Consider the following 25,537-nt stretch of genomic DNA (forward strand, 5'->3'; position numbering starts at 1 on the left):
ATCACAACACAGAAAGATAATAAATAATGAATCTGGAATCAAAACAATCAATTATCATAGAGAAACACCAGAAGTAACTTGAGGGACCTATAAGAAGGAAACAGGATAAGACAAGTTGTGTACCTTTTGGGTTTGGGGGGACTTTGGGGGGGACAGGGTAATGAGGGTTAAGTAACTTGCCCAGGGTCACACAGCTAGTAAGTGTCAAGTGTCTGAGGCCGAATTTGAACTCAGGTCCTCCTGAATCCAGGGCCAGTGCTTTATCCACTGCGCCACCTAGCTGCCCCCTTGTGAATTTTGGTTTTGATGTTAGTATAAGGCTTTAATTTATTTTTCACTTGGTTTACCAAATGAAGGCTCACCATGAGAAGAAAGAAGCATGTCAGGAGTCAATACCATGAACTTCTTGTATAAAAATATTCCTTCAGAGCTAGTTGTGATCATCTCCTCTCATCCAAGGTGCACCTCTACAATTAGCTGAACAACATCAGCATGGGTTCTTAACAACAGCACTGGAGTTGTGCATCAATGACCTTTTTCTTTCGACTTCAGATTAATATGTTAGAGAGGTACAATGTAACACTCTATCTTAGCAGTGACCTCTATGTTGTTCCCTTATTCCTGTTTACCCCACCCCAGACTGAGCCCCATGAGGACAAGGACTACGTCTTATTTCCTTCAGAATATGGCACAGCATCCTGCACATAGAAGGTACTTAATAAATATTTACTATATTTGAATGTACTACTGTCACTATTAAGAAATGATATTGTCTGGGACAAGGTAATAAGGAATATACACCCATTCATTGAAAAGCTGACAGTTAAAATGAAGCTTGTGTTTTTGAATGATTTTCTTTAATAAATGCTATGAACTTACCTTTTGATTAATTCATTACGTTTGCCCACTTCTGTATCAGATGATTTTCCTGTGAAGGAAAAATCCATTAGGTGGAAGAAAAATGTTTCATATAAAAACATTTGTTCTACAATCATTCCCCTTGTGGATATTTTCAAATGAGCTAAACAGCTCGTTTAAAAATTTTCTTTAAGATTCCAATTCTTTAATGTACATGTCTAAGAGTCACCAACAATACAACAGAAAATAAAACCCTTGCAGATGGACCAACTTTATTACCAATTCTTAATTACTCCCTGCAGGGGTAGATGGCATTGATAAATCTATAAAAAATACATTTCTGGAGTTGGTTCGAAAGCTTATGTTGTCCAGTCTGCAGGACAGGAAGGAGATTCTAAAATGCAGGTGGTGACAAGATTTGCTGTTTTCTTTTTTCATATTTTTATTTGCCATTTTTGAGGCAGCAAATGTAGTGAGATTTCAGGGAGACTAACATTTTATGTTAGCATAATTCAGAATTCTTCAAACTGAGTTCTTTAAAACTTTAAAAAACGAGGCCTAGAGCTATACCTAGGATGCAGGACTGTGACTAAACAGCACCCACACAAAGGCAATTAGTGAAACTCAGAAAGGAAAATGTTCTGCACCTTTCTGAACAGAAACAAAACCTGAAGAGTTGAACGTGCTCTGATGTCAGGTTTTCTTTACCGCTATGAGTACCGACCAGCAGCCTATGAAGCTAGCTAAGAGGGCCCACCCACTGTGTAAGCTGTCTATCATAGTCAATCAAAGAGGATTTACTGAGAACCTACCAGAATCAAAAAAGCTGAAAGGTATCTCATGTCATCTGGTCTAATCCCTACCCAAAGTTAAGAGTCCTCTTTACAACAACCTACCTAGCCTCCACCAGGAGAAAATTCACTGCCTCTCTCAGCAGTACACTCCACCGCTAGACACCTAAAATTAAGAATAATTAAAGCAGTTCCCACTGACTAGCATTAACAAATGGCTTAGGATATCTACCAAAGTTTCAGAGCATACCATTCCACAGGGAAGTTTATCTGCTGCTGGGAGACCCTTATGCTATGGTGTATCCTTTTCAATTTGCCTCAATGGAAAAACTCTTAAGTTTGACTAGGTTGTTTGAATTTTCAAAGTAATGACGTGGTCTATTCCCACATCTTTCTTCTGACCCAGTTAGGAACCAAGAGACAGAATTTTGCATCAGGTTCAAAGTTATACTGCATCAAAGTTATATTGGAAGTTGATGGTGCTAAGAAACAAACCTACAAATTAATTGTTTTTAAGTGGCTACCAGACAAAGAAAAACAAACTTGCCCCCTGCAAGAAAACACCAAAGTCCACCTCTATAATGTTTAGCCGACTTTGTACCACAACTGGGCTCTGATATATATAATATGGTGGGGTTTTTTAAAGTAGAAGATGGTGTTAAGTTATCCCCTGTTCAATAAAGAAAAGCCACCATGTCACAGTGAATTTGGTAATTTGGTACTATGCTGGTTTATTCCCACTGCTTGTAGGAAAAGGCCTTTGAAGGGATTTCAATAATTTAACAGTAATTATATTCCAATTCTCTACTACAACTGTGGTCTTTAAAACAAAGTGACAAAGTGTTATTCAAGGAGAGATCATTTCAACCAATGCACAGAATTGTTTTGGTTAAAGCTGCCTGCGCACAGGTGATAGGCTACCATCTGTTGAGCTGTTCTACGTGTTAGGATATGAGTCATTAAAGCATTTCTCCAATCACTCAGTCTCTAGTTAAACTGCTATAGAACCAATGCAAGTCATACTAGCCCAAGAAGTTGGAAAAAAACAATCACAACAAAGTCTTTCTTAAATATCTAAATTCTCTGGCTTTATTTAGGACAAGTACAGGGTAACACTTCTAAATGGTATCTCTCTTTACCTCTGATTCATCCTGCTGCCATCTAAGAAACTAAAACACCATTTTTTATCATGTCACCCTCATGATTTAAGTAAAAGAAAAACTGAATTCTAGAGGACAAAATCCAAATCCCCTAGTGTGGAATTCAAGGCCTTTGATAACCTGCCATACACATTTAATCTTACTTCCACCTTCTTCTCACCTTCAACCTAATATACTCCAAGAGTCAAACTGATCTCATCACCATTACAAACATATTATACATATTCCCCCACCTGGAATTTTTCTTCTACAAATAAGAATTTTTTTTCATCATTCAGAGCCTAGCTCAAATCCTACCTTCATCCACTGAGCCTTCACCAACCCTTTAAGCCCACTGTGAGAAATTCATCTGAGTTTTTATAGGAGTCCCCATATGAATGATCCTATAATCTACCATTTATTTGGCATTTGTTATACCTTGTACTAATTGTTATTATTGAGAAACATTGAGTATTTACTATATTCAAAATATGAAGCTTTGAGAAGTACAAAAGAAAGAAAAATTAAGGTCTGCCTATCAAGAACTTAAGTAGGGAATACATTTTCCCCAAATCTAATTTGACTAAAACCTAAATGTCACATGTAATTGGTATTATTTTTCAGCATATACCTATCTTTTGTCCTTTCAAGGAGGACAACCTATAATTGAATCACTACAGTAGTAGGGAAGATAAACCATGCATACATGAAAAAAAAAACACACAAGGTAGGTAGCATGTTTAAGTGCCATATAAATAGTGTAGACAATTTCAAAGCTGTTAAGAGGAAGATAGGGGCAGCTAGGTGGCGCAGTGGATAGAGCACCAGCCCTGGAGTCAGGAGGACCTGAGTTCAAATCTGACCTCAGACACTTGACACTTACAAGCTGTGTGACCCTGGGCAAGTCACTTAACCCCAATTACCAAGGAAGGAAGGAAGAGAGAGCAGAAGAGAAAGAGAAAGAGAGAAGAAAGAAAGAAAGAAAGAAAGAAAGAAAGAAAGAAAGAAAGAAAGAAAGAAAGAAAGAAAGAAAGAAAGAAAGAAAGAAAGAAAGAAAGAAAGAAACAGAATAAGGATAAAAAGAAAGGAAGGAAGAAAGAAAGAAAGAAAAAGAAAGAAAGAACCAGAATAAGGATAATGCAAGACAGAAAGGAGTAAACTGGTTTGACTGGAGTAGTAGGTTCATATAATACTAAAAAACAATACTTGATACCTGGGGCTAGCATTTTACAGTTTACAAAACTTTTATATACTTGTTCTCATTTATTAGCCAAAATTTATATAGCACTTTAAGGTTTGCAAATATTATTTTATTTTATCCACACAACAACCCTGGGAGGTAGATGCTCTTATTACCATTATTTTACTGATAAAACTGCAGTTAAGTGACATGCCCAGGGTCACATAATTAGTAAGTGTCTGAGGCAGGATTTGAACTCAGGCCTCGACTCTAGGTCCAGCGCTCTATCCATTGTGCCACCTAGTTGCCATTTAAAAGGAAGCAGTGGGAGGTGAACCTGAAAAAATCCTGAAAAGGGTAGGTTGTGGCAAGACTGTGGAGGAGGGGCATAAATGCCAATAAAGAAGCTGGACTATTCTGTAAACAGTGGCAAACTGCTATAGATTTTTGGTAGTTACATTGTTAACTGTCAGCTGCACCCCCTGAATTATATGGAAAGCTACTTGATAAATGATTTCTTATATTGCTGTGGTCCCCTCAGCCCCTGGACAAGTGTGTGTGTTGCTCATATTAAAGAAACTGTGATCCCTCTCTCCCTAGTCTTCTCCAACAGACTTTGCTCTCACTATCATCCCCTCTCTACTACTAATGGACAACACCTTCCTCATCTTCCTATCTCCTGGTTCTTTTCTGCCACCTTCATGTACCAGCAGGTCTCCCCTATACTTCAAAATTCTCACTAGACTGCACTATCTTTGCAAGGTCTTGACTTCTTTCCTCTCTTCCTCAGCTAAGGAAGGGATGTCATGAAAAAGGTCCCTACACTTGGTGGCACCCACTTCTCCTCATCTCATTCATTTCTAAATGCTCTGCAGTCTGGCTTCCAGCCTCATCATTCAACTGAAATTGTTCTCTCCAAAGTTAACAATGATCTTGTAATTGTCAACTGTAATGGTCTTTCTCAATTCTCATTCTTCTTGACCATTAAGCAGCATCTGGACTGTGAACCACCCCTCCCCCTCCCTCCCTCCCTCCTGGATCACCTTCTCTCTCTTCTCTGGTTTTAGGGACACAGTTCTCTTCCCTTTTCCTACACACACACACACACACACACACACACACACACACACACACGATGCCAACAGTCTTAGTGCAGGCTTAAGCTATGTATATTCAAATACAAGATGCAGATACAGATATATCTATACATCTCTATCTGCATCTTGTGTGTGTGTGTGTGTGTGTGTGTGTGTGTGTGTGTGTACATGTTGCTTACCCTGATGGTATGGAATTTCCTTAAGGGCAAAGGCTATTTCAGTTTTGTCTTTGTATCCCCAGAACCCACCATGATGCCTAAAACATAACTAGCACTTAATAAATGTTTGCTGAATGACTTCTTGGAGACATGAATTAATCATTAATCATTAATAAAACTACCAAGTGCCAAGTATAAAAAGACATAAATGAAACAGACCCTGACTCAAGGTTACGGTCTATTGGGGAGACATGTGGGAAGAGGGGAGAAGAGGTTGATCTAGACTCCCCTGATCCAATAATTTTCTCCTGACCCAGTTGATGAAATCAAAGAAGATAAAGGGTGGATAACAGGAAAAAAAAAAGGTGTCATGGCCTTAAATGATATGTAAATACAGGTTTATATTCTATTACCCTTTTATAAAATAGTACGTTTTTTGATCAAAATGGGTTTAAATTCCAGCTCTGCCACTCACTACTTGGGGGATCTTGGGCAAATCACTCACTTTCCTTTGCCCTCAGTTCTTCATCAATAAAAGAAGGGAACTGAACTAGATGGACTCTGAGGTCCCTTCCAGCTCAAATATCTTTTAGCAACAGCAAGTCTTAAACAGGTTGCAATCTATATCTTTGTAGTACCATACTGACAAAACTGCTGATCCTTCCAACAAAAGAATGATGACTGATAGATGTTACAAACCTCACCACTGAGCTAGTAGGTAACAGTTGGATAAGAAAAGGAATGGGAAAAGTATTTCATGTACCTCCACTCTGTCAAAAATGTATCCAAAAAGAAAAGCTGAAAAGTAAAATGAAACGTATTTCCTGCTCTATTCACAAGCTACATTTATATTCCGAGTCAAATGAGATTCTGGCAAAAAAACAAGTCAGAAGCATCCATAGACCAAAAAGTGCTTTAAGGGTCATTAATTCCAAGCCTCTCATTTTATCAAAGAGGAAGAAAGAGACCCAAAGAGGAAATGATTTACCCAAGATCACAGAGTAAATAAACATCAGAGCCAGGCCTGGAGCCTCAGTCTCCCAACTCTTGCTCCAGTAATCTTTCCACTGAATTATATCTATAGACAGGTCACTTCAACTTCAAACTCAGTCTGAACTATGCATGTTCATCATGGAGGTCCTGTTGAACCAGCTGTCTGAGGGGCTCTTTGAGCAATGTATAATGAATAGCTCATAGGCATGGCCAGTGGCACAGCCACAATAAAGAGAAAAATAGCTATATGACAGTTCCAAACAACAGGACTCAATTTGCCACGAGGCAACAACTGCTGACTGCCTTCCTAATGAAAATAGCGCAAGATGGGCCTGCTGTGATCCATATCAGGTCAAAAAAGGGGAAGGGAAAGCCAATGTGTTCCACCTCTACTCTCTCTCCCAAGACATGTACCACTCAGAAAGTCTGATTTCAAATATTTATGCATTTTAGACAGTAAACAATGCAAGTATTACCACTTACCATTAAGAAACATCTTTTCCAATTTCTCAAGTAACTGAATGCTTTGATTCAGCTGCTCCCGGAAGCCTTCAGCTACATAGTAATCAACATCACTGGCCTGCAGCAACTCCTCAAAAGCTTTAATAAGGTTGGTCATATGTTGACGATAAATGACACAGATGCTGTGGCTGTCTTTAATCTGCTGCCGTTGAGAAGAGAGCTCCCTCGCTTGGGACTGAACTAATGAATCGTATCTGGTAAAAAGGGGGAAAAAAAATCTGGTATCATTTTCAAATTGAATTTTTTGACCTTAACACTAATTGAAAATATGATCGAGCACATTTTTCAAAAGCCTGAAGCTGTACAAGTATATATACTATTTTTTAATGGCATCTATACAAGGTCACTTTTTTTCTTTTTCAAAATGGCTAACAAATGCTGGAACAAGGGACTTCATGCAGTATTTTTCAACCTTACAAAATGTCCTATTAAAAGATTAATATTAGAGACTGAAGGAAATAACTATCCCATATACTTTTCAAGAGTGGTTCAGAGGAGCTTAATCCACAAATATTGGTGAAAATGATAGAATTAGGGGGCAGCTAGGTGGTATACTAGATAAAGCACTGGCCTTGGATTCAGGAGGAACTGAGTTCAAATCTGACCTCAGACACTTGACTAGCTGTGTGACCCTGAGCAAGTCACTTAACCCTCATTGCCCTGAAAAAAAAAAAAAAAGATAGAATTAGAAGGGAAAAAAAATAATCTGGGGGACAGCTAGGCGACACAGTAGATAAAGCACTGACTCTGGATTCAGGAGACCCTGAGTTCAAATCCAGCCTCAGACACTTGACACCTACTAACTGTGTGACGCTGGGCAAGTCACTTAACCGTCACTGCCCCGCAAAAAAATGAAAAAATCAAAAAAAAAAATAAGTTGGGTCATACCCCTGTACTTGTGAGCAGGTATATAAAAGCAAAAAGCCTTATTTACTCCTCCTCCCCCTCCCTACTTCATTTAGGATTAGCAATACAGGGAGCAGAAGAGGATGTACATGCTAAAAAGCCCACTGGACAAAAGTGTAAGGGATCATTATTTCCATTTTATAGATGAGGCAACTGAGGCCTTTCCAGAGTTCACACATTACCTCTCTTCTGCATGAGTCATATTTCTATTTGATTTTATGGCCCTTTCAGTCCATACCTTCTCCTCCCTACTCGAATGTAAATTCCTTGAAAGCCAGGATTGTCTCACTGCTATATTCCCAATACAAAGTTATGGAGATGATGATGCGAGATTCTGCTTATAATAATATTGAATATGTAAAATCTCAAATATGGACCAACTTTATATGTAATCAGCATAAGCAATGAGGTCAAATGTTTCCTTGTGCTACATGTCATCTTTCCATTTAAGTGACACTGGAATAAGCAAGAGGGTAATATTTGAAACAATTCAACACATACACAAACCCCATCATGATGATATGATGCTATTTCCTGAAAACTGTAATCCAACCATTTGAGAAATCATGGAAAATTCAATTCTGCCTCTATCAAGTTAACAATAGGTTATCACCAATTAGTGACAAGCAAAGAAGAGTATGCTTTACAAACAATCCTATTTCTAATATATCATAGAGAACAAAATTGTATATATGTATACCCACACAATATCTGTGAACAAAAAATTCTCCACTTTTAACATAAGCCTGTTTTTCTAGAATGACCTTGAAGCATAGATATGGAAAATGCTTACACTCCTTTCCTGACTGTCACTTGAGCTTGCACAGAGATGCTAAAGCCAATACTTGGGAGTAACCATCATAGGTATGTAAAGGTGAGAGAATTCACTGAATGGTGGGTACGTAACTTCTACTTTCTAGTCACCAAAATGGATCTTGAAAAAGACAAAGTTTGAGGAAGATCCCTGCCCCCATAAACTTTTTTAGAGGTACTACTGTAGATCATTAATTATTGTTTGAAAGAAAATTCCCATTTGGAGTAGCTTAGATTCTTCTCATTCCTGATGTATATCTTGCCACTGGACCCAGATGGCTCTGAAGAAGAGAGTGAGGTTGGTGACTTTGCACAGCCCTGCCTCACTTAAGTCCAATTCACTGAAAGTCATGACATCACTCCAAAGTCATGGTACTCTTCAACAACGAAGGGCAAACAACAACATTCAGTCAACTGACTATCTCAAAAACATCCATCCTTTACTTCTTGCTGCCTTAACCCACTACACTTCCACATCTTAGAATCCTTAACTTTTTTTCAGGACTCCACTTCTTACAAAAGCCTTTCCTAAGAGCTGTCTGTGCTCTTTCCTCCTTCACATTAGCCTGTATTTACTTATCTATGTACATGTTTTACTGTACCCTAAATAGAATGTAAACACCTTGAAGAGATGGACTGTTCTTTATTTTTGTATTTGCATATTCAGTGACTAGCACAATGCCTTGAATATACTCGGGGTTTAATAAATATTTACTGAATTGCTGAACAGCTTCAACAACTTCCACTGGTCTGGAAACATGAGAACAAGTGGAAACACATTAAGTCAACATTTCAACTTCTCAAGGAATGAGTACCAACTCATGGTGTAAGAGGGTAATTGCAGGTTTTTACTAGTAAATAAATTTGGGGCATGGAAAATGCTGTTCAAAATTCTGCTCTATAAATACCACATAGAAATGTCATCTCCTCTCCAAAACCTTTCCCCAATGATAAATGTCCTCAAATATTTGCAGGGCTGCCACAAAAAAAGGGATTCAATTTTTTCTGTTTTGTCCCAGAGGGCAGGACTGGGATCAATGGCTGTAAAAGTTGCAAAGAAGCAAATTTAAGCTTAAAATAAAGAAATATTTCCTAATGTTTGGAGCTATCCAAATGGAAAATAGCTTTCCTCTGGAAAGAGTGGAACCCACTTCAATGGGTGTCTTCAAGAAATGGCTAGATGACCACTTGTCTATGACTGAATTAAAGTTGATGGTTTCTCAAGTCGCTAGCAACTATAGTTCTGATATATATTATAATCAAATCTAAAATTCCTAGGAACCCCCCCCCTTTTCCATGTAATGTCAATCAATCTGTTCATATAATATTTTCCCTATAGAATTAACTTTCTGATATATCATTCTTTTGTCTACCACCGTTTTCTCAGAATCTGATAATAATGTTGGGTGGGGTGCAGTTAGCAGCAATGTACTGTAATGAAAAGCAGAGCCTGGCTAGTCATGCCAGAACTTACCTTGTAGGGGATGATCCTCTGAGTTTGTTTTGAAGATTATGTACTTCCTCAAGAAGGTTCATATTCACATTCTGCTCTCTTTTTAATTCAGATTCTTGCTCCTCCAGCCGTTGCTTTAGGTCTTCCACTATTCCATCAGTCAACTCCGAAGTCAACGGATGGAGGATTTTGGTGTGTTTTACATAATGAACTTGATGTAAACTAGAGAATGTCTTCATTTCTTCTTCATTAGTGCCATCCTTTGATTTATTCCGTCCTTCCTGGGCCCCTTCAGTGCCACACAAGACTGTGATAATAGCCTTGCTGCACTGGGACTGTTGAGAAGCTTGCAACTGAAACACGAATTTCCTGTATCCTTCAAGTTCAGTTTTCAAATCTCTAATTCGTTGTTTTAAATGTTCAGCATCATCCACATCAAATTCATCAGAAAGATCTGTACCATTCACATTTACTTGAAGAGAAAGATTCTTGGAACTTGAATAAGATGCAGTTGAAGCAGCATCTATAAAATCTTCGCAATGACTCTCTTTGTTGGAGGGCAAGACATCAAAGTTGTTAAGCTGGGGAGGTTCAGGTTCTGAAAATTGAATGCTTTTACATTAGTATTTGTTGTTTTCAGAATCACTAGAATGAGTGAGATCTTCATACATCACCTATTTTAACACATCCCCCTTTTACTCCAGAACAAGGCTTTATCCAATTTTCCAGAGGCATAGCCATAGTCCACTTATTTTTCAAACTTTTCAGAAAGGGGCCCTGCCCTACCATGGCCTCCACTAAATAGTTCTAGAATACGACCACTATCAATATGCACTTCCTCAGAGCTAACCCGTAACTTGGATCTGTTTGCTTGTGTTCAGGTTTTAGCAGAGATGGAGAATAGATGAAGTTGGGTTAAATTAATGGCCCACCTTCAAGAATTTCAAAAAGAGAGTCCATGTAGTCAATACTCTACCTACAAGGTAACAAAAACAACTCTTACATCTGAATAGCTTTTGACAATTTGCAAAGCATTTTCACATACATTATCTCAGAGGCAACAAAAGCCTGTGGAAAGAGTACTCAACTTAGAATCAGAAAGCCAAGCTTCAACTCCTGAAGATATCACTTTACTTAAGTTCAGTTTCCTCATCTTAAAGATGTGAATAATATTACTTGCATGACCTACATTATAACGACAGTGTGAGTAAAGCACTCTGCAACTGAAAAACACTACAGAAATAAGAACTATTATTATTGTTGCTGTTAATAATAATCATCCTCATAATACCTCTAGGCCCAACAGCATGGGGAGACATAGGTATTATTCCTATTTTATTGATAAGGAAACTGAGGAAGGTTAAATAACTTAAATACTAAGTTTAAATTACCAGAGAAGTAAGAAATATAAAGACTACATTAATAGAATGAGCTAAATAATCATTTATTTTTATCTAAGTGTTCACCTTTACCTAAGATGGCACCAGCTATATTATATATAGACAGATACACATACGATGTGTATGCATATGTGTGTATACATATACAATGTGTGCGTCTATCTAAATATAGGTATACAACTACATTTTTACATAAGTTTTTTAAAATTTATTACCATTATCATTGAAATATCACAACAGTGTAGCATAGTGGACCAAGAAGTTAGATTTGGAATCAGGAAAACATGGATTCAAGTTTTAATTATGACACATACCAATTATGTGACCCTGACTAAGGCATTTAAGCTCTCAATGTCCGAGGCAACTGTCTAAAACCATAATTGGTAGAGATGGTGCCAACCTGCAATGGTAGTCCTACTACATTGAAATTACAAAAATCAGAAGTCTAGTTCCTACCCCTGCTAGTAATAATAAAATATTAATAAATCTAGGGGGAGAATTATTCTAAATTATCTCTCAAGTTAACCAAAACATTCGAAACCTGAGGTTTCAGACTATAAGGCCATTACTAAAGTCACTAAAGGTCATTACTAAAGCTCTGAATCCAAGTAACTACAAGAAAATAAACTACCTATAAAGGGTAGTCTTACAAACCCCAACTTGTTAAAGAAATATAAGATGTCTCTCTGAACATAAGTACAGTGATAAATCTTAGTCCCTTTGTAATATATCTAAACCTAAAAAAAACCCAAGACAACAGTGATTTCAATGCATTTCTCTTCACAAAGATTTAGAAAAATTTAGAAAATAAATGTCTGTATTATCACAAATCTTACCTACATAAATATTTGGTTTTGTGGGGTTTGTTTTATCGTCAAACACTGTCGAAATGTTAAAAATGAAAACAGTGCTGGTCTGCAGGAATGGGGATCATGCCCACTAAGGTTGTTATTAATGAATGAGCAATTGCATTGAATCTAGTAAAGGGATGCATATTTATCTCTGTACATGTAAGCTCACTGAGTACACTACTGGTTCATTTTTGACTTTGTATTTCCTGTACCTAGCCCAACACTTTGCATGTAGTAGTTAGGAGGAAGGGAAGCCCAAAAGAAAGGAAGAAGAGAAGGAGGAAGATGTCTCTCATATACCAGCACACACAAAGCACCTTCATCTGCTTAGTTCAATTCTGAATTGAAAGAGAGAATTCTATATCAGGAAGAAAAGATTTTAAGAAGCATTAAGGCCTGCTGCCCTATTTCACAACAGAGGAAATGGAGACCCAGAGAGGTGAGGTGACAGGGCCATGGTTCCAGAGAGGTGGATACTTTGACACAGCACTCAGCGGAAGGATGAATTTATGTGCACTTTACTTTAGGTGGTTGATAGAGGTGAAGTAAGAAGGGGTAAAAAGATTTAAAGGTCATTTTGCTAACTGAAATCAGGACAAAAGAAAGCAAAAATCCCAGCAATCTTTCCCCTGATTACATTACAAACAATCCCGAATCAGATTCTTTCATTTTAGGAAGTAGCTGTCACGTGAAGCAGTGACAGAAATTAGAATCACAAAATCTTAGGGTTGGAAGGACCTCGGAGATCATGTAAGTCCAACCCCCTGGTCTACAGAAGAGAAAACTCAGACTTCGGAAGATGAAGTGATTTGCCCAAGGATACATGGCTTGTCATGTTCCAGAGCCTAGATTTGAAGCAAGGTCTCCAAATTCGCAAGGCAGCATTCATTCATTCAAACAGCATTACTAGGTATCTACTAAATGCCAGGCACTGGTCTAAGTGCTGAGGATAAATAAAAGCACAAAGACAAAACAATACCTACCCTCAAGATGCAAACATTCTAGCAGGAGAAACAAGAGGTTAGTATCTACATACAACATATAGACAAAGTAATTCCAACGGTGAGGGCACTGCAGCTGGGAGTAATCAAAATAGGATTCCTGCAGAAGTTTACACCTAAACTGAGTTCTGAAGGAAGCCTGGAATTCTACACGGCAGAAGTGAGGAGGGAGGGCAATAAATACAAGCAAGGGAAACAGTTGGACATGGAGAGAAGAGAGAGAATGTCATGTGTGAGGTACAGCAAGTAGGCTGGTCTCTTGGGAATATAAGAGTGCATAAAAGGGAGTCACTTGCAATAAGCCTGGGATATATGCGGGAGCCAGCTTATGAAGAACTTTAAAAGTCAAACAGAGAAGATTGTATTAGAAACTATAGGTGAGATGGGCCTCTAGAAGTTTTTTTAACAGAAGAGTAACATGGTCAGATCAGTGCTTTAGGAATAACAAGAAGCATCTATATACCACATGAAGGTTGGCAAAGTGCTTTATAAACTAATTTTATCCTCACAAGAACCCCTGGAAGATAGGTGCTATGATTATCCCCATTTTACAGATGAGGAAACTGAGGCAGACAGAGGTTAAGTGATTTTTCCCAGAGTCACATAGCTAGTATGTTATATGAGGTCACAGCTGAACTCAGGTCTTACTAACTCTATATTTAGTGTTTTATCCACTGTGCCACCTTGCTGGAAGCTGAACAGAGGATGAATTGGAGAAGAAAAATCCTTGATGCAGATAAAGAGGACAGGGAAGCTATTGCAATAGTCCAAGATGGAGGTAGTGAGGGCCTGGGCTAGAATGGTGGCTCTATAGAAAGTAAGCTATAGATAAGCGATATATGATATGCCTGATAAGACTCAAAACTGAATGAAGTCAAAGGATGAGAAAGAAGGAAAATTTGAGGATAACTCCACAATTTTTGACCTAGGTGACTAGAACAGTGGTGTCATAAATAGAGAAGTGAGGAAGAAGGAAGAATTGGAAGACAGAAAGTGAAGATTAGCTCTGTTGAGTCAGAAATGGCTACAGGACATCCCAATGGAAATGTCCAAAAGATAAATGGGGGTTGGAGCTGGATATTCAGATCTGAGATTCATCTTCAAGAAGGTAATAAGTGAATGCCTGGGGACTGATGAGATCAAGAGAGCATAAAAAGAGGGCACAGGGCAGAGCCTTCAGGCACAGCCACACACAGCATGTGGGACAACATGTAGGATGATCCAGCAAAGAAGACTGAATAGCAGTGGGTTAACAGGTAACAAGAAGAAACAGGAGGGCAATGTTATGAAAACATAGGAAACTGTGTTCAGGAAGGAGTAGTCCAGAGGGTCAAATGCTGCAGAAAGGCCAAGAAGGACAAGGATTTTTTAAAAGGCCACTGGATTTAGCAGGTAGGTCATTAGTACCCACTGTTACCCGCATGACCCTTTAATGGGACAGGCTTTTGTAACTAAGCTCTAACAAGCTATGGTTTCTGTGAGTCGTTCAACTGGAGAGAAGCAGCTCTGTCACACTTCATCTGTTTATAAATATACAGCCACACTCTAAAGGGTTGCCCAAACCAAAGTCCTACAATAGTACCACTGACTCATGTGGTAAATTCCAACACAATATAATTCAGCCAACTCATCATTTATATAGAATGAAATCCCTCTGTAATGCTGTTTCCATGGAACCAAGTAATGGCATTAGGGAGGGTTATTCTTGTATTAATTTTGGTGAGGCTGTGTCTTTACTTATAGTACCACAGCAGGCAAGCCCAGTAAAATCATCTGGTCTAGTCAGCTCCTTTCACAAATGAAAAAACTGAGGTCTAGGGAGGGAGAATGACTTTACCAAAACCACACAGATGTCACAGTGCCAGGACTTGAATCCAAGACCATTGTTCTTTCCACCATAATTCTCCTTGTAGCAGCAAGTAATGTAGAGGCACAAGAGCAGTAGGTAATCATGCAGCCCTTTGTTAAATAATTATAAGGGGATAAGAACTATAAAACTTAAACATGATTCATGAACAATTATGTATCCCTGAAGCAACACTTACCTGGACAGTTTGTCTTTAGCCATACAGAGATAAAAGCTGAACACATTTGTTTCTGTGTGTGTGTGTGTGTGTGTGTGTGTGTGTGTGTGTGCGTGCGTGCGCGCGCGTGCACATGGATACCCACATATTTATTTGGAACCTCCTGCTTCATGATACAGTAAACATTTATTCAGTATTTTATAAGCAAGAAGGCAGAAGTCATTAAGCCTTCTTGCAAATAACAATAAAGCATATGAAATCACATGCTATCCTGTTATCAGCATCATTTACATTCTTAGCAATGCTTCAGTTAAGTTTAAACTAGGTCAAATGCTTTTCCACAATTCAGATAAAGGACCAGTTTCATTTTCGGACTTCCTCTTCCAAGACCAGAACTCTACAAAAGCTTCTCTTGCATTTCCTGAATCAGAGGCTCCAACAAAATTTTTGGCACAAAGAAGATAGCACCCAACCCATTTATATGAGGATCTGTGTTTACGAATCCTTGCGACCCTCCTGAAAGGGGGCCTTCTCTGGGGATAATCACTTCTTACTAACTGAAGTATGCTCTAGTTAAATTACATTGAAAAGGACAATTATCCTTTAAAAAAAAGAATCACAAAATATTATAACTAAAATGAAACTTATATATCTTAAAATATACCCTCTCCTCTTTCTTTACGGCACTAGGTTATATGAAGCCCAGATAGAAGTAACTTAAAGGACTTGGGATATTAGACATCATCTGGTCCAACCCTTCCCCTTTTAAAGATATAGAAACTGAGGCCCACAGAAGGTGAATGACTTATAGGATTTAGAGGGACAAAGACCATTAGTGATGATCAATGGTAAATGAAGGACAGAATGGTAAAGCTGAAAGACCCATTAAAATTGCATAGTCCAAGCCCCTAGAGTTTTACAGATATGGACACTGAGGCTCAGAGAAGAGGCTAGAACTAAGATTTCATAACTGCCAGTCTGAGGTTCTTTCTTTACCATACCATACTCTTCTTTATCACTTTCACATTCTACTCTAATTATTAAGCAATATTTAAGCTACAGCACTCCCATCCTCATTTTCTAATCACAAACTACCTGGACTCTTTCTCTGATCCTCATCCTCCTCTTTTTCCTCCTTCCCACCGGCATCACCTTCAGGATCCTTTAATTCCACCTTGCTCTCCTGGCAAACTGCTTTCGATGAGGGCTCGGCTAGAGAAATCCACAAAATGAAAAAAATAAAAGCACAAAACTGAAACCAAGCCAAGCAACAGAAAAGAACACAAAGATACAATAGGGAAAATGAAAACGCTGGGGATGCGAGATGCAATTTATAAGACAAAATTAATCTACAGAACTGCCATAACAAAAAATAAAAAGCATAAATATACTTCAGCTTGTCTCAAATGGTTTAAGTCCCTGCTTTTGAAAAAGAAGCACATGGAAATGCATTCTACAGGGCCAAGGCCACTGTTCCTATAAGAAGAGAAATTTGATGGGCTTCTTGACTGAGAACCACAGAACTAGCACTTTCTTTGGGTCTCTTCATGGCCCAAGGGCAAAAACCCCTGAAATCATTAGGAAATGTCTTAAAGGCCAAGGAAGCACCATGGCTTCCAATAGGCTCTGCTCACTCTCCTCAGGTAGAATCTAGCCTATTCCCAGGGATCGAGCAGAGTACCTACCACCTTGAGAACACACCTCAATCCATGCCCAAATGTAGGCTCTTGGAGCCCAATGGGGGCCCACCGGAAGAAAACTAGACCCAAGTCAGATTAGGTTCTCCAAGGTTATACAGTTACCCATCTATCCTAGTGATCTCTGTTTCAATGCTAGTGTGACCTAAACCAACCCCACCCTTTATAGAACTTCAAAGGAAATGAAAATAATAGTTTTTGTTTTCCCTTAGTGCTTTTCTGTACCACGGTAGAAGCAAGAATCAAGATTAATCACTGCAATTCAGAGAATTTATAAGTGAACTTATTATAATTCTAAACAACACGGCTGACATTTCAAGCAGTTCTATCAGTTATTTGCCTAGCTCTCTGAAACACATTTTTCTTTTTCATTTTACCATTCAGCAAGAGTTTGTCTTGCATTGGCCTCTCTTCAATCAGAGCTTCAGTCAAAGATAACTTTTGTTGAAGATGTTTGTTTCGAATTTTACATTCCTTGAGATCTCCATGCAGCTCAGCTATCTGGTTCTGTAGATAAACCACTGTCTCCTGGGTAGCAGAGTTTAAGTTTACACTTCCTAATGATCTAGATGATTTTAATGGAATGGGTAAACGGGATTTCTTAGTGCTCTGAAAAAAACACATTGTAAAATTTTACACATACTAGTTAAAATCACTTCCTTTTTTCAGTCAACATATATGAAACGACCATTGTATACCCAGTACTATTCTAATTAAGTATTATGAGGCATTATTAAGGAAAGAGAAGGCGGAATTCCTGCTTTCATGGAACTTGTTAGTAAGGAAAAGAAGCTATATAAAACACGTGCCTCACTTTTTAGAAGGTTCTTCTCTGGAAACCTCAACTATTTCGGATCCAGCAGTAAACAAAGGAGGCCTCTGAGGATACATCTAACACCGTGTTCACAGAACCTCGTTCAAGTCCTATTACTCTTATTTTTAATATTATTGTCTTAAGGCTTTAGAAATGTTAGTTTAATATCACTAACATTAGTATTATTGCTAGTAACAGCTTGTCTTATTAATATTAATATTAATAATAGCTAACATTTATAAAGATTTAAGAATTACAAAGTGCTTTACATACATTATTTCATTAGACCCTAAAAATAACTCTGAGGTACTATAGAGTATTATCACCCTCCTTGTGCAGATAAGGAAATTAAAGCTCAGAGGGATAAATAAAGAAGCAGGATTCAAACTCAGATCTTGACTAAATTCTAGCCCAGCACTCTAAGATACAGTGCTGCCTACAAGCTTTTCCATGAAACAGAGAAGATTAGAAGAAGCCAATGAGAAGGCAAAGAGCTACAAGAAGTACAATGACTACAGGAAGACCTGAAAGCTGACACCAAAGAATAAGATAGAAAAGAGACTAGCAAGGAAAGCAGACAAACATAAGAACTCACAGAATATAGCACCAATTAGCACAAGGGCCAACAAGCTCAAGTCTACACATAAATAGTTTCTGAAAGCATGACCATATTACAGCTTAGTAATTATAACAAAGACACAGAAATAGAAGGTTGTCAAAATTCCCCTAACCTTCCCTCTTGCACAGTAACACTGCTTAAGCTAATCCCTACATCCCATTTCATGGATTGTTCAGGAAGCCAAGGAATGCCCACATTTCCCACTGAATGGTCCAGAACCCACATTCCCAGTAGGTGGCTCTATTTTTGTCACTGTGAATGCATTCTTTTTTAATAGAAAACAATCACCTTTGGTCTAAATAAAATCTTGCAACATCGTTACAGGCCTCCAAATTTTTATCCGGTAAATTTGATTGAAATAAAATCAAAATTACTAGCTGTGTGACCCTGGGCAAGTCACTTAACCCCAGTTGCCTCACCAAAAAAAAAAAAAAAAGAAAATCAAGAACCTTCTGAGATCTAGCTCTGTTCTCTTTTTTCTCCATTTAAAAGACCAACAATACATATTGTTCCAAACTATATATCTTGGGGGGGAAGACGTAATATTCTTACTGCTCCCTTTGCTGGGGAAAATTTATACTTCAAAAATAGGGTTAAGAACTACCTTTCCTAACAAACAGGTGTGAAACCCAGGATATATGCAGGCTATATAAACGAGAATGATCATTTGAAGCACCAGCCAAAATTACACAGATGTTCATCTCAGTTGTCATTAATATCATAACAATGTCTTTTTATTGTCTACTCAGATATCTTTAGAAAACCCTTTTCCAGAAATTATAGTTTTGGTGCATAATTTAAAACAATCAAAAGCAATTTTGCTAATGATATAGCTAACACTCTTTGGTATGGACAAAAGCCGTAATTTGGTGGTCAGAAAATAAACTTAATTCTCTATTTCTGTGTTATGTTATGAAGCACTGTTACAGTTCATTTTTCTGATCCAAAACAGCCATCAGAAATAGAATAGGAAAAGTCACTGCTAAAGCGCCACACTTGGAAATAAGCATTCTTGCAGTGGAAGACTTACATGTGTTGATTTTTTTCTTAAAATATAACGGAAAATCTGAAGATGAAAGGGTTATGGCACTAAACTAATAGGAGGCATTCAAAGCCTTTCTATAGTGTTATGTTCTGTACTATTGAAATATTAGTAAAAACAGGGGCCTGGATAAAAGTCTCTTGTTGATACAACAAAGATAATCAGAACTCAAAGTGTCCTTAGAACATAAACACTGGGGCTGAAAAGGGCCTTGATTAAAAAAGAGTTCATGTTTTTCTAGTACTTAAGTCTTCTAAAGCAGTGTCCTTGCAACAACTCTACAAGTAATATATTATTTACATTTCACAGATGAGAAAAGAGGATCTCAGTGAGATTAAATCTCAGATGATAAGTAAAACCATTTTGAACTTTAGAGTCGACCAGTACAAAGCAACCATAGGAAACTGAGAACCCAAGTCATGCGGAAACTCTTTGACCTCTTGGATTAGAAGAGTACAACTCTTATAAAGAGAAATGATTATTTATATAGCAATACTGAAATGAGATTATTAATATAAACCAAAAACAAATGAACTGGAATTGGGGGTCACTGATCTAGTCCAACCGTATCATTTTAATTTTTTTTTTAATTTTTTGCAGGGCAATAAGGGTCAAGTGACTTGTCCAGGGGTACACAGCTAGTAAGTGTCAAGTGTCTGAGGCTGGATTTGAACTCAGGTCTTCCTGAATCCAGGGCTGGTGCTTTATCCACTGTGCCACCTAGCTGTCCTCCAACCACATCATTTTAGAGATGAGGAACCTGAAGCTCAGAGAGGGAAAGTGACTTACCCAAAGTCACATGAGAATTTTTTAATGGCTTAGCCAGAATAAGAACCACTGCAGGAGGAACAGGACCCCAGCATTCTGAATCTGCATCCATTTCTCTTTCTACTACACTAATTAAATATCAACACTGAGAACATCATGCAATGAAACCATTTCCAAGGCACACTATTTAAATATGATTTCATTGCAATTGTCTAAATGAAATGATCCTAAGGGATTTTGCATAGCAGGAAATCTGATTCCAAAACAGGAAGTGCTACCAAATAATATTCAAGTTCGTTTGGGTGGAGGTATTTTCATGCCCACCACCCACCCCAAAGTGGGCATACACATGTAGACAAATGAGTATCTTTTTTAAAGAAGAAAAGAAAAACATACTTTATGTATTGTGCTTGGAAGAGGAAGAACATTCTGCTGCTCTGGCATCTTACGCACATTTTCATGCTGATCTTCTGCATTTAATACTGAATATTTTGGTTTTTCTTCTGCAGCATCTTCCTTCCCTTCATGTTTCAATTTCATGGTGTAGCCCTCTGAGTTCATTGTTTGTGTAACTGAATCTTTCACTTCCACCATGGACAATTCAATTGCCTTATTAAGGTGTGCTGTTGCAGCAGGATAAAATCTTTCCTTTCCATCAAATACCGATTTCAGGTCTACATGCTGTCTTAAAAATTTATTGACCTGTTTAAAACGTCGGAGTTCAGTTCTTAGCTGAATAATTATTTGCTTAAGAGCCTTTTCATTCTTATCCTCTAGATCACAGCCAGAAAGTTCCTGTTCAGTCATGCCCAGATGCTCCAGGAGTAGTTCACTTACAGCTTTCATAAGCTCTGGTCTGTATTACCGCAAAGAGAGAAAAATGGTGAGTTTAGCTTTTTAGAACACAAATTGTACTATACACACATACCCTACACAGCGATGACAGAATCATAAAAAGCTAGAGTTGGAAGGGGCCTGAGATTCGAGTTCAGATCACAGAAAGTGAGAGTTGAAGAGAACCCCTGAGATCACCTAGTCTCAGCCATCCATGAACAGGATGTCGCCTCAACAACATTCCTAAAAAGGGGCATGTAGATGATGCTTTCAAACACCAGTGCTGGGAAGCTCACTAATGCTTATAAAAGTTCATTCCAATTTTGACAGTTTTCATTGTTAGGAAGTTTTTCTTTCCAATGAAATCTACCTCTGCAACTTCTACCCAACTCTCCTAGTTCTGTCCTGTGACCAAACTGAATAAATTTAATCTTTCTTCTATATAAGGCTTAGAATTGAAAAAGACCATAAAGATCTAGCATCTGTTCATATTATAGTCAAGGACACTGAGGCCCAGACAGGTAAAACGACCTCCCCAAAGTCACACAACTAATTTAAATCAGAGGGAACTTAAACCCAGGTCTTTGGATTCCCAGTCTATTAAGTACTCTTGCCATTAGAGTAGGTTTCATTTATCCAACATCTGTACTTCACCACATGTACAGTATGCCCCAGGCACTGTGGATCTAAATTTTAAAATGACAGTTTATGCTCTGAAGGATCATACATTTTTCTGGGTGAAAGGAGTAGAACCTGTACAAAATATGTGTGACACAAAATGAGGTGTGGTTATTGTTTGTCCTTCATTCTCAGAGCACCATGACATTGGAGTGATGTCATGACTTGCATTGAATTGGATTTTAAGTAAGGCAGGGCCAGGCAAGGTTACCTTACCTCACTCCTCCAGAACCATCTGGGTCCAATGGCAAGATATATATCAGGACGACTGGAGATGGCCCCGAATGTTTAAGGCAATTAGGGTTAAGTGGCTTTGTCCAGGGTCACACAGCTAGTAAATGTCTGAGCTGAGATTTGAACTCAGGTCCTCTCAACTTCAGGACCAATGCTCTGAATTGCCTAGCCGCCCAAAGTGCAGACGATAAAGAAAGTCAAAGAAGGTACTCTGAGGAAAGTTTGAAAAAAAGCTTGGTGGAGAAGGTGGCCATTGAGTTAAAAGCCTTGATGTTAGAAAACTCTGAACAAAGGAGATGAGGCAGGAAGGTTTAAAAAGCTTAGGCAGCATGCCAACTCCAAGGAACAGATAGGGGAAAAATTTGTCTACGTAAAATGTGTAACAGTTCCATAGTGGAAATACCATCTCTATGACCTAAGTGGTAAAACTCAACTATAACACTTCTCACATCCACCCTCCTATAGTATCCTCAGGTCCTCATCACATGGCAAGAGCCTCCTATTTGGTTTCCCTCACTCCTCCTTCCCTCCTCTCCGCTCCTTCAAAACTACTCTCTCCAAAGAGCTGCCAAATTGATATTCCTACAGCACAGATCTGACCATATCATACCCCAACCTCAATTCCAAAGTATTCAATGCCTCCAATTTGCTTCTATGATAAAGTCCTCAGCCTGATCATTTAAAATCACCTATAATGCTAGCCTTCTGGCTACCATTTCAGGATCATTTCAAATTATTAACCCCTTCATCTTCTCTCTATTCTAATCAAACTGGTCATCTCCCACTTCTGTGCGTTTTTACATGAGGGGTTGTTTATATTTAGGAAAGCATTCCCTCTTTCCACCATACCACTCACGGTCTGGTAGAAGACACACGGCCAGGAGTCCCACAGGGGGGAGTGCTCTGCAGTAGGTGTGGAATTGGCTTACCCCATTCTTCTGCCAAGTATCTTTAGCTTCAGATCTAAAATTCAGTGATATATTTCTAACTGGAAATATAGCAAAGTAGTACAAAACTGAATGAGCCAAAAAGATGATGTGGATACTTTAAAAAAAAACCTAACAATCTCAGGCTACATAAGTATGGTACCTAATCATAGGAAATAACCATTCCACTATATTCTGCCCTAGTCATACCCAATCTGGAGTACTATGATCATTTTTGGGCACCACATTTGAAGAGGAATGCCCACAAACTTGTGTGCATTCGCAGAAAGGCAATCAGGATGATGAAGAATTGGGGGGGGCGGGGAAGCAAGGTCAGTGTTCAAATATCTGATATCTGCAAAGTTGGCATTTCAAAAAACTGGATTAATTCTGCTGTGTTCTATAGAACAGACCAATGAGGAGATATTCCAGAGAGAAAAGTTTATATAAGAAACTCACTAAATAGACCCATTCAAGAATGGAACATGGTGTCTCATAAGGTAGTGATGTGACATAGATAGTCAAGTAAAGGCTGGATGATCATGTGACAGAAGAAATTCTTGCTTTAAGTGAAAATCTGGACAGCAAAGGTATCTTCAAATTCTAAAATTCTATGCTTCTAAGAATTAGGGTTTTAAAAATATAGAATGCTAAAGATTAGAAGGGATTTTAGAGGTCACCTAAAGCAGGGGAATAGGAACTTGTGATTTCACTGGTATAGAAGACCCTCAGATGAAGAAACTCCTTCTACCAGTGCGGGTTAGCACCTTCTAGTAGTAGATTTCCCTAGTGCTCTGAAAAGTAACTTGCCCAGGGTCATACATAGGGGCCAACATGTGTCAGAGGCCAGATTTTAGCTCAGGTCTTCATGGCTCTGAGGTCAGCTCTCTATCCACTATATCAAGCTGTCTGTTTCATTCAGTCCAACCAGTTCATTTTACAGCTGAGGAAGGTTCAGGTCTCCCTCCAAAAGCTGGAAACTGAAATGAGTTCATATTTATGCTAATCTAGAAAGCAGAATCACATTTTTGCTTAATGCACAAAAATCTAAGACTTTATTAACCAGAGAGGAGAGAAGATCTTCACACTCCAATAGCAAGGAAAAACTCTGGGGATCTATTCCCAGCTTGCCTCATCCCGGGAGACATGGGCAATTTTCCTTGTATCCTCAGTCAATTTTCTATGCACTCATTTTCTACATTTATAAAAGAGATAGAATACTGCCTGGCTACAGTTGTTGTCATGCTGAAACGGAAGGAATTTTTTAAAAATCATGTGTTAAAAGAATAACTTCCCCCAAATTGCTAAAGTTGTGAAGTCCCACTCCCCTTGCCTAGAATGTACTTCATTCCCTCCTCATTTATACCTCTCAGCAGCCTTCTTATCTTTCAAGGCTCAACTCAGGTGCCACGTCCTATCATAAGTCTTCCCTAACTCCCCCACTTTCTAGTGTTCTCCCTTTCCTCCAATTTCCTCATACTATACTTCTTTGTATGTATGTTTGTCCCCTTGTGGCATGTATGCTCCTGGAGGGCAGGGATACCTACAGTGTTTGTCTCTGTATCCCTAGCACCTAGCAGGGGGCCTTAAGCTTAATATATGCTTAATAAATGTTTCTTATTGTAATGAATTTAGAAGAAAACACCCCATGGCATTTTCCCATCAAGAAATAAGCTCCACGATATATTCTCCTGTCACATGATCACCCAGCCTCTACTTGAATAGCTATGGAGACATCACTCCCTTATGAGGCAGCATGTTCCATTCCTGGGCAGGGCTAATTGTGAAGAAGAAACTTACAGTTAAATCCGGACTTTAAAGACCAGAATCATAGCTGTTTTATATTAAAAAGATGTTCCAAAAACAAGAAGAGATTTAAGTATTACTGATTCTTCTCTCCAAAAGCTAGACAATACTCAGGGAAAAACTTTTTTTTTTTTATCTCTGTAATGGATTTACATGTGGTTTTTGTCTTTCCCTTACTACTGATAGCATGCAGCCTAATTACTTAATTGCATGATTGGCAAGATTCCTTCAGAACCATTTCAGTCTCTCTCTCAGGTAAATTAGACAGTGCCATTATCTAAATTCACTTCAACAAAATTACTTTTTTCTCCCCTCAACTAGAAATACTGTCAAAAGCAAAGCACAAACCTCATACATACCTGGGCTCCAGCAATAATGTTCTATTTTCATTTAAAGGTGAAGGGAACAACTTCATCTCTTCACCTCCATGTTGACGTTTGTCTTTGTGGCTGTAAGAGTCACCAATTACATTGAGATCTAGCTGAGAAGCGTCCTGATTCCTTAGATATCCATTTTTACAGAAAGGTTTAGAATAGTCCAATGTAACCTAGGGAAAAAATTATTCAATCAACCAAAGTATGCATTCTTCCACAGCTGACTGACAGATATCAGTATCCTGCAGGCACATGTGCCAAGCATGACTTTTTGTTATCATGAAGGTTGAATGCTGCACCATTTAGCTGTTGCTCCTGTTTTGAGAATCTCTAGACTGACCACCTAACAAGGGCTCTCACCGCATAATTTGTGTTCCCTCCAGTAGCATTATCAACCCCTTCATCCACTGCTTTTAACAATGATTCATTCAAGTCTACGTCTATCACTAAACCAACTCCACAATCCTGGCAGGAAAGAAGTCACAACCTTGGCATAGCATTTGTGAGAGATGCCAATCCTTTGTCTGCTGGATGCTTCCCAAACTGGTGTGCTGAGACC

At 38.4% G+C, this 25,537-nt stretch overlaps 1 protein-coding gene across 3 annotated transcripts in view; it reads right to left on the reverse strand.

Annotated features, from left to right (window-relative positions):
- The window catches only part of CDK5RAP2 (CDK5 regulatory subunit associated protein 2), a 153,807-nt gene that overhangs the window by 32,649 nt on the left and 95,621 nt on the right, over positions 1 to 25,537 (reverse strand). Inside the window, exons 20-26 of one of the 3 annotated variants that reach the window (XM_043983831.1) lie at positions 24,964 to 25,151; positions 20,523 to 20,982; positions 17,261 to 17,492; positions 16,282 to 16,398; positions 9,932 to 10,508; positions 6,700 to 6,932; positions 880 to 928 (exon numbers count right to left, since the gene is read on the reverse strand). In XM_043983831.1, the coding sequence (XP_043839766.1) occupies positions 880 to 928; positions 6,700 to 6,932; positions 9,932 to 10,508; positions 16,282 to 16,398; positions 17,261 to 17,492; positions 20,523 to 20,982; positions 24,964 to 25,151 (1,856 nt within the window). Of the gene's footprint in view, positions 1 to 879; positions 929 to 6,699; positions 6,933 to 9,931; positions 10,509 to 16,278; positions 16,399 to 17,260; positions 17,493 to 20,522; positions 20,983 to 24,963; positions 25,152 to 25,537 lie in introns of all 3 variants that reach the window. The other 2 variants (XM_043983830.1, XM_043983832.1) reach the window with 2 other exon arrangements.

Source organism: Dromiciops gliroides, chromosome 2 (assembly GCF_019393635.1).
Source record: "Dromiciops gliroides isolate mDroGli1 chromosome 2, mDroGli1.pri, whole genome shotgun sequence".
NCBI lineage: Eukaryota > Metazoa > Chordata > Mammalia > Microbiotheria > Microbiotheriidae > Dromiciops > Dromiciops gliroides.